Below are 10163 nucleotides of genomic sequence, written 5' to 3' on the forward strand. Positions count from 1 at the left end.
CCTCGGTGTAATCAGGTACACTCGTTCAACCAGAGATGCGCGGGAAGTGTTGAAGAATCCAAAAATGAAAATTTTGGAACACACGAATCATCAATAATGGATTTACAAAATGGTTGACTGCATTTTTTATGGAAGAAAAATTAGCATGACTAAGCCTAGAATTCTAGAGAGAACTAGAGTTAGAATGATTTAAACTTATAAGAGAAACAATGTGATTTTGAATAATAGAAAAAAATTCGCGACTTATAGAGTGGGAATCGGACTTTGAGGATTTCAAGGTTAGCTTTGGAACTCAATATAGTCCATTGGCTTCAAGTAATTTTTCAATAAGTGTGCTTAAAACCTTAGATGGAAGAAAGTATCCTTATGTACAACAAAGTTAATTTCTAATTTTTTTCCAAAATTCATAAGGTGTAAGATGGTGGACAGGCAATTGAGCCTGCAAAACAAACTTAAAATTCAAGTTCAAATGGGAAAAAAAAGTATCCGTATGTATAGGTGCATGGTTGGTGTGTATTACCTATCATAGTCATGACTTGAGTTCTTGAAATAAAGATTTCATGATTCTTATTTATTGTTTTGTTGATTTTTGAATGAACTTAATGGAGAGTTTTATGGCAAGTTTGTTTCGTTTTTTTTTTAAATAATTTTTATAGTGTAATATATTTTGAGATAAAAAAAATTATATAAATTTTTTTTTAAATAAAAATTTGATTAGAATAGTTATTTAAAATATTATTTTAAAAAAAATATATCAAAATTTTAAAAAATCACTTAATTTTTAAAATTATTTCAAATAATTTTTCATAAAAATCATTTTTGAAATAGAATTTTTTTTAAAAACTGTGATATGTTTATTATACTTTAATCTTCAATAATGTAGGTTTATAGGATATCAAAATTATTCTTTTAATTTATAAATAACAAATCTATAAAAAATTTATAATATTTTAAAAAACGTTTTTATAAAATTTATTTTCAAAAATATAAAAAAAAACAAAATTTAAAGATAAAATAAACTGACCCCACTTAAAGTACAAATGAGTCATCAAATGTATATACCAGATGTATAGCTCCCCCGACTACGACCCTGATTGAAGCGGTTTCACATGAATCACCGGTTTCTTGACTGGTGTGAGCAATATTTGCATAAACAATAGCTACGACTAAATTCCTAAATTTATCTAATTGAACCCCTAGAGTATAAAGAAGAACTTATACATCACGGATTATTGGTGAAGCAGCATGTCCATACATTTGCACTACAAGTAGACTATACTCCTGATAAAGTCCATCAAAAATTAAATTAACTTGGTCTTGCTTTGAAATTGAATTCCAAACCGCAAAAAGGAAATTAACAAATGCTTTAAATCGGTACAAACTTGGTTAATGCCCGACTTCCTATCTTTATTGACGAACCCGCACTTTCATATGTTAATTCAAATATTTGTGAATCTTATGATAAAAGCTTGATCTTGAACAATTCATGACTCATATTCATTGAAAACATTACCTTCTCGACAATCTTGAAGTAGAATGATTATTGAGAAAGATGAATTAACTTGGTCTTGCTTTGAAATTGAATTCCAAACCGCAAAAAGGAAATTAACAAATGCTTTAAATCGGTACAAACTTGGTTAATGCCCGACTTCCTATCTTTATTGACGAACCCGCACTTTCATATGTTAATTCAAATATTTGTGAATCTTATGATAAAAGCTTGATCTTGAACAATTCATGACTCATATTCATTGAAAACATTACCTTCTCGACAATCTTGAAGTAGAATGATTATTGAGAAAGATGAATCACCATTAAAACTTTAGCTAGAACTTTTGTACATAGCAAAATTGATATTGAGAAAGATGAATCAAAATGACAATTAATACCATGATAGGAAAGGATGTAACGTAATATTGTTGAAGGTCTCAATTATCATTTGTTATTTCACAGTTACAAGCCACTCGTTAAACAATTTCTAACTAACTTAGTTAAGCTGATTATAAAGGATGAATCATAACTAGCAATAATTTTCTCTAACACACAAGAAATAACACTTAAATTAAGAGACTAATTTGTACCTATTCAACCAAAAATTTATATATTTGATAATACTACACACATTTAAACCGTCAAAAAAATTAGATTAGTGTTAATTCAGCACATGAAGCAAACAAACTTGCATTAGCCACTTATTTCCTATGCGTGACAATCTCAACAATCCTTCAACTTTCATAGTTTGAAGGAATAGTGACTTGTAGAATTGGAATTAGTGAGTTAAGTTATAACTGACTTGGTTGGATGATTACTAACTAGCCTAACTAATTCTATCGATTAACAAGCTAAATCAACCTCACTGTAACAATTAATTTTGAGCTCAATTAATAGAAAATGTGTCATTTGCATCAGAACTTTCTCGCTAGCTTTCACTCTGCTTGTTCATGATATGAAACCCGCTAATCACATTACCCAGAGACAGAGAGATATACATTCTGAAATTCAGTGGGAAAAAAGCAGCTTTCAAAATTGAGTGTGATAACAAATTTCAGCCTAGCACGCCGAACTGAGAACACTAGATAAATTAGATGACAGTTGGAGCTTCATTAAACAGTTCACAATTTGCTTTAACAGTACAAAATACAAAACAGCACAATCAAGGAACCAAAACTTCTTAAGAATAAACATAATAGTTAAAAGAGGAACAAGAACCTAGCAGATTTTCAACTGTGTCAAAAAAACAATGTCAGGAGAACTGTGTTCAGTCAGGGAGGATTTGCTCGCCATCAGCATCTCCCTCGGTTTCAATCTTAGGCTTTGAAGGGCCTGCTCCAGGGGCTTGCGTCTTCTTGATACCACTCACTATATCATCAATTCTCAGAAGCATGCATGCAGCTTCAATGGCAGTCTTGAATGTTTGTGCCTTCACATTATAGGCATCCCAGATCTAGCACAGCACCATAATACAACATATCATTTTCAGAGCTCAATTGCTGACATATACACTAACAAGATAATTAAGCATGTGCCCTTAAATTCAAATACAACAAAATACGTAAACGGAGGGGGAGGTGATGGTGATGAAGCAGCACCCGCCATCAGGCAAATTAGATTATAAGGTGAAAAGGTTTCCAGTTACAATGACATAAAGATGAATTTCTTCACTGTATTGCCTCTCAGAAATAAATAGACATCTAATTTTAATGTGACCAACTTTACTCGGCAAAATAACTGGATAGTTTTGGATATCTATATCATTTACAACATGCAAACTCCAAGAATAAGATAAAAATAAAGTACCTTGCGCTCTTGCATGTTAGCAATGGCACCAGTATTTCCATCTATACCAATCCATGCATTTTCTCCATTTGCATGCTATAATTTTCAGAAACACAAATTAAACAAAGATCAGGCTTCAAAGAAAGTACCGTAGAGAACATATACTAGTAAAAACTATTCTTACTTTTCCTTGTAGTGCAGTCATTGTCCTGATGACATTTACTCCACAATTTTGTGCCAGAGTACGTGGAATAGATTCAAAAGCAATGGCAGCAGCTTCATATGGCCACTGTTAGTCAACAAGAAACAAAAGTGAGAACCAGAGTAAACTGCTGCTCAACACAAGCTAAGAACTAGAACCTGCCAAATATGAAGAAGTACCACTGGTTCACTTAAACAACATTGAAATACACTCACCTTCTCTATGCCTTCAATAGAAGAACTCTTCTGTTTCAAAGCAGCTGACACGGTCATCTCTGTAGCACCACCTCCAGGAACAAGTTTTGGATTTTTTATTATGTTCCTAGCAACAGACATAGCATCCTGACATGGCAAGGAGTTTCAGGAAGCCGTATGATCAAATAAGTTTGGCCTTCAGTAAATAAATAACAATAATTTATACCTGTAGGTTTCTTTCAACCTCATTTAAGAGATCCTTACTGGGACCTCGCAATAATACAGTACAAGCTTTGGGTTCTTTGCAATCAACAATAAAAGCAAAGTACTCATCTCCAATTTTCTTAACTTCAAATAATCCTGCACCAGTACCAACATCAGACTCCTTTAACTCATCTGGTCTGTTGACAATAACAGCGCCACTTGCCTTGGCAATTCGATTATTATCTGTTTTCCTCAGTCTTCTGATTGCACTCACTCCACTCTTGCTCAGGTAATGGCATGCCAAATCACTGAGACCCTTCTCTGTTACTACCAAGTCTGGTTTTAACTTCAATATCTGCTCGCAGAGCTCCTTGATGTACTCTTCCTCCAACTCCAATAACAGACTCCAGTCTTCTTCTTTAAGCAGTTCAGCATTTGTTTGGTTTTCACCCTTTTTATACTCTAGAGGACAATCGAGGAGAATGATACGTGGGTTAACAATCTTTCTCCTCATTTTGCCAGGGGCAACCACATCTTTGTTTATCATAACTCCCTTAAGAACTCTCGAATCCTCAAGTTGTGCGCCAGGGACCTTCTCAACCTTGATATAATTTTTAATATCTACATCTCTTAAACCTTGGCCAATATCAACACCCACTGTTGTAGTAGCATCAATAGCTAAATCCTGGAGTATAGCCAAAGTAGAACATTTAGAACACAATTCAATAGATCTAGAAATGTCTGGCAATTGTTTAGGGCTATAGTAATTATCAGCACTTGTAGTAGCATCAAATTTTAGTCATGTTCACTCAAACATAAACAAATGCAACCGAAGAAAAAGAGAGGAGATAATGAGATTATTAAAACACTATCTGCTAGGTTTGCATATAAAAGCAATTAAATTGATAAAGGATAAAAACATATCAGAGCCATATGTTCTTAGATGTGTTGCCTCCCTAACTACACAAGCCTACTTAACTAAATGAAGATAACTTTAACACTTATCTAGATGTCAATAACCATAACATGAATAATAACCAATTACATTGGATTAATGAAAAAACATCAATTTGTGCTTTCATAGAAAATAAAATTATTTGGTTTAAGAACACTGTATATGACAACTTTCATAAATTCCTAAATTACTAAAGCTACCCTCTCCCTTCGTCACACTCACGTTAAAGTCCTTCACTGGGCATTTCAAGAATAACCATTACCAAATTAAACATATAGCTCAAATATTTGAAAACATAAAATAGCAAAGAAGAATATCATTTGGAAATCTAGCCAAGAGAAATATACTCACAGCAATTAAATCCCCAAATTGACTGGTGAATTTGGTGCCTATGCAGCTTTTGACAAGCCCCAGCATTTCACCTCCTGCATTTTGATTCATCAATAGCATTGGAATTATATGTCAAGAAATTCAATGAGTCAGTGGTGTACTGTTCTTATTACATGCTAAAGATTACAAGGAGCTTTTGAGGGAAACAGAATCACAATATTACTTCCCAACTCACACTATTTGGACAATTTATTTTAGGTTTCTACCCCGCACAAAAAACGGAATACTGAATTGACAGGGTTTAGCTCACTGAACGTTTGTAAGTTACTGGGAGGGTATTGTAACAAAAAAAAAAGTACCAAACTTGAAAAGAATAATAAAACTTACGATCCTGAACATTAATAGGAATTGCAATTTTGTCAATGGCAGCGATAGCATCCTCCAAAGCTTTGTTATATGCTGCAAATTATAAAATTCTATCAGCCATTATACACAATTCTATACTGAAAGAACCACTGATTAATACTATTACATTACCTCGGCAAATAACGGTAGGGTGGTAGTTTTTGTCAATGAATGCTTCGGCAACATGGAGCATCTCACCAGCTGCACAAATATGGCAACATATTGAAAATCAGAAAAAGCAATCCCAATAAATCAGAGAAAAAAAAATCCTCAATTCAGTACATGATACAACAAACAAACTCTGGAGTTCGTTACTCAATAATGCACAAAAGTAGCAAGGCATATGTCGAAGAATCTGAGTTCAGACCAACTTAACACCAGGGGGAGAATCAAAACAACACCGCCTATCAGAGAATTTGATGGACGAGAAGTGATATATTAATAATCTTACTTAGGGAGTCAAGAGAAGAGATGGACGAAAAGTTTTAAATAATGGAGACGCATGATTTTTGCTCAAGTAGAAATGACATAGTATATAATATGCAAGTTTAGTAATACAAATGAATTCTATTGTACAAGCAGCAAAAGTTTGAAAGCATACAACTAGTTGACCATTAATAAATATTTATAGGAAAATGGTCTTATCTTAAAGATAATGCAGGACAGGACTTTATAACATATTGATTAATTAGTGTAGTCAACCAGACCCGTCCAATTGACAATTTGTTGGTTGTGTTTTCTATTATTACTTTTGTTATGTGAATGAATCATTCCAGTCTTGCAACGAAAAAGGATTTCAGAATGATCCCAATTATATATATACATGATAATCAATTATTAAATATATATCAGATTTAAACATGCATGCCCACATAAATATGTAAGCAAATAACATACCAAGGATGATGACAGATGTGGTTCCATCTCCTACTTCTTCATCTTGGGTGCGACTTAATTCAATCATAGACTGTACTCATCCAAATAAGCCAACAATTTCAGAAAGTATGAAACAAAGACAAACTAAGACTATAAAATTCAATGCAAACCAGACAGTTGTGCATTCACAAGACGTGGTCAAGAATGCATTGTATGGCAACATCAATGAAATGAAGCATGAGACAAGTACCTTGGCAGCTGGGTGAGCAATATCCAATTCACGTAAGATAGCATTTCCATCATTTGTCACCACAATTCCTGTTGTAGTTTATAGGGGGGAAATAGGTGTTTAAGTACTTGGAAACACAACACATAAAACTAAACCTTTATGATGAATACTATTTCATTAACAATTTCATACTCAGAACATAAAACTTAAATATCGTGTAAAAAAACACATAGTCGAAAACTCTTACAAAACTGTGACCAAAACTACCACTGCTTGCAATCAGCAAAAAATCATGTACATCTCAGACACTAACGTTACAAATAAGAAAATATTTTCCCTCAGCAAATGACTACTGCAAACGGCGTGATTCACAATAGTCTTTAACAACCTATAAGTTGATTTAAGAAATGAAAACACTAACCTCCAGAAGCATCAAGAAGCATCTTTAGCATGGACCTGGGTCCCAAAGTTGTACGAATTATATCAGCAACAGCCTTCCATTTATCAACAAACACATTAAATTAGAAACAATAAATGAATATTAAGAAACAATAACAAGCACTACTAAGTTTTGAGCAGTAATCATAAGTAACAGATTCACCTTCGACGCCTGAATATTAGCATGATGCACCTTAGCTCCAGACTCACGTTTCAAAGAGTCCTCTGCACATTTATAGCATGGATTTAATGACTCACTCCATATTTAAAAAAATATATGCTAAAATGTAGTACAAAATAAAGCGAATATTAAGAATCATCAGAGTTTAAAAAGTGAGAATGTTAAGAGACTGTTTATTCTTCAACAACATTCTCAATTAATACTTTGTTTGTGGGTGGCTGAAATTACTTTTATAGATTTTCCTTTTTAATCATGACAGGGAGAAAATAGAAGATAACTAGAGAGAATGTATTTTCAGAAACACTGAAAACTGTGAAGTTTTCAGAAAGGTAACGTGAAACACCAAAAGTAAAACCATATTCAAAACTTCCACATTGCCTTCTCTAATGTGAGAATGGTAACACAACATGAAACACCAAAAGTAAAAGCATATTCAAAACATCCATATTGCCTTCTCTAATGTGAGAATGGTAACATGAAACACCAAAAGTAAAATCATATTCAAAACTTCCATACTGCCTTCTCTAACATGTGAATGGCAACATGAAACACAAGTAAACAGTCCTTAAGAAATCAAACAAAAATTGAGAAAAGTAAACCGCTGTTATCAATTATAATGTTGATATTTATTTATTTAACAAAAGTTTTTTACAATTAAAGAAACTCAAACTAAACATGAAACCAATTCAAATCAATAAAAAACGAACAAAACCCCTAAATTAGCCAAACAGAGAAACAAAATTCCAAACGAGAACAGAGAACTTACTGAGAACTAAAACTGACGAGTGCATGATTTCTAGGTTTAAAAATCTCCGAGATTTTTCCAAAACAATAACCTAATCCAGCAGCAGAGGAAACGACTTCTGAAGATGCCTATAGAAATTTATAGAAATGTGAGCTTCACTGCACATTTTACAAATTTTACAAAACACAATCAAACACAAATCCATATTCAAACTCAAAACACCGCAACAACACGGTCTCCATTAACAAAAAACACCAGATTCAAGCATTTCCTCAAGCATAACAAAGGCACGAAACGAACATATATCGATGATGAATGAAAAGTAAAACCCTAAATCACGATACAAAGGTGGCGATGCAGTGAACGAATCCAGATCGGAAAGCATAACGGAGGTTACCTGAAGTCGGGAAGAGAATGTTCGGAGTGGCGGCGGATGGAGCGTTAGGGCACAGAAAAAGAAGATCGGTTATGGAGAAATGAGTGTAGTGTTAAGAAAGAGACTACACACTCGCTCAGGTTTTCCGCCAAAATGAACTAGAGAAGTAGAAAACCCTGGAAGACTACTTTATTTTTATTTTATTTATTTATTCAGTTTTCTTAAATTAATTATTCATGACGATTAAAATAAATTAAACATATATTTTTATTGAATTTGGAAAGGGTCGAGTGTGTTATCTTAAGTCATCCCAATATAACTTTGGTTCCTCTTACTCAGACCTAATATTATTGTTGAATCTATCTCACAAGACATATTATGTATTTAGGAGAAAGTCGCTTTGACTATATTACAAAGGAAGAAATTGTCCCTCAATTAAAGATGGTTTTAGTCTTCTTTATAAGCAAGATACAATTATTGATAAAGATTTATGAACCTAAGTGACTTATCTAAACATTCAGATTTGTAAAAGTCAAAAGTATTTTTATTTGATATATGTAGATTACAATGATTGAATATTCATAATTGAAAACAACGTGATTTTGAACGATAGAAGAAAATTGTGATTGGTAGATTTTGAACAATAGAAGAAAATTGTGATTGGTACAGGGGATCAGACTTTGAGGACTCCAATGTTAGCTTATGAAAGCAATATAATCTAATGGCATTAAGGAATCTTTCAATAAAAATGTGCTTGGAACCCTTTGATTTTACACAACACCTATCATATTGGAACTTAAATAGAACATGGTTATCCTTAAAGAAATTGAAAATAGGTAATAGAGATTTAATGATTGAGGAAACATGTAGGATATTATGAAGAATTAATGTATGGTTAGGAATGAATTTTGAAGAAAAATTGGATAAACCAACATATTTAATTTCTAAACTTTGACCATTACCAACATGAATTTTATTATGACATACATATGGGTTTTTGATATCTAAGTAGAACTTATAAGGTGATAGGTGATGAGAGACACTTGAATCAGTAAACCAAACTTAAGATTCAACTTCAGATGAAAGAAAGTATTCTTATGTGTAGACACGTGGTTGATGTGCAGTAGTATCTATGATAGTCATGGCTTGGGATCTTGAGATATAGGTTTCATGATTCACATTCTTTGTGTATTGATTTCTAAATGAGCTTGATTGGGAGTTTTAAGGTACAGATGCCTCATAAAATCTATGTCAACAATCATTTATAAAGTGACCATACTTGCCACATAGTTGACAAGGAGGACGATTAACATATGTATAGCATGCATGGCCGCAACAATTATTTCAATAAGCTTTATCACATGAGAACTTGTGAAACCACCATGCGAACCATTCAGTTTCTTGACTGCTATGAACAATAGTTGCATAAACAGTAAATACATCTAATTCTTCCATGAATTTATACAACTGAACCTCTTAAATATAAAGAATAACGCATACATCATTGAGTATTGGTGATTTTTGGAGGTTTGAAAAATGATTATTTAAAATAAAATTATTTGAGAGATCGGAGTTTTAAAATATTTTATAAAATAATTGATTAAATATACACCAAAATTTCAAAGTGAAGAAAATAACTGGAAAATAAAGACATAATGGGAGAGAAATTATACCGGAGAATTATACATGTTCGACCAAGAAGACCTAATTGTGTCTCCAATAATTATTCTTGAGAGTATATGATATGCTTGA

The 10163-nt window shown here is 32.7% G+C and overlaps 1 protein-coding gene across 2 annotated transcripts; it reads right to left on the reverse strand.

Annotated features, from left to right (window-relative positions):
* Window positions 1-2581: 2581 nt before the first annotated feature.
* On the reverse strand, window positions 2582-8616 carry LOC127131475 (T-complex protein 1 subunit gamma). 2 transcript variants are annotated; one of them, XM_051060397.1, is made up of 14 exons: window positions 8433-8616; window positions 8057-8163; window positions 7273-7334; window positions 7093-7165; window positions 6693-6760; window positions 6464-6533; window positions 5699-5767; window positions 5549-5620; window positions 5183-5256; window positions 3899-4561; window positions 3694-3819; window positions 3461-3565; window positions 3298-3372; window positions 2582-2944 (listed from the first exon to the last, which is right to left on the reverse strand). In XM_051060397.1, exons 2-14 carry the CDS (start codon window positions 8079-8081, stop codon window positions 2759-2761), a joined length of 1668 nt encoding a protein of 555 aa, XP_050916354.1. In that variant the 5' UTR covers window positions 8082-8163; window positions 8433-8616; the 3' UTR covers window positions 2582-2758. The 2 variants fall into 2 exon arrangements, with proteins under 2 accessions (XP_050916354.1, XP_050916358.1); XM_051060401.1 differs by having other exon boundaries at window positions 8057-8193; window positions 8433-8597.
* Window positions 8617-10163: the final 1547 nt, after the last annotated feature.

This window comes from Lathyrus oleraceus, chromosome 1, assembly GCF_024323335.1.
Source record: "Lathyrus oleraceus cultivar Zhongwan6 chromosome 1, CAAS_Psat_ZW6_1.0, whole genome shotgun sequence".
Lineage (NCBI taxonomy): Eukaryota > Viridiplantae > Streptophyta > Magnoliopsida > Fabales > Fabaceae > Lathyrus > Lathyrus oleraceus.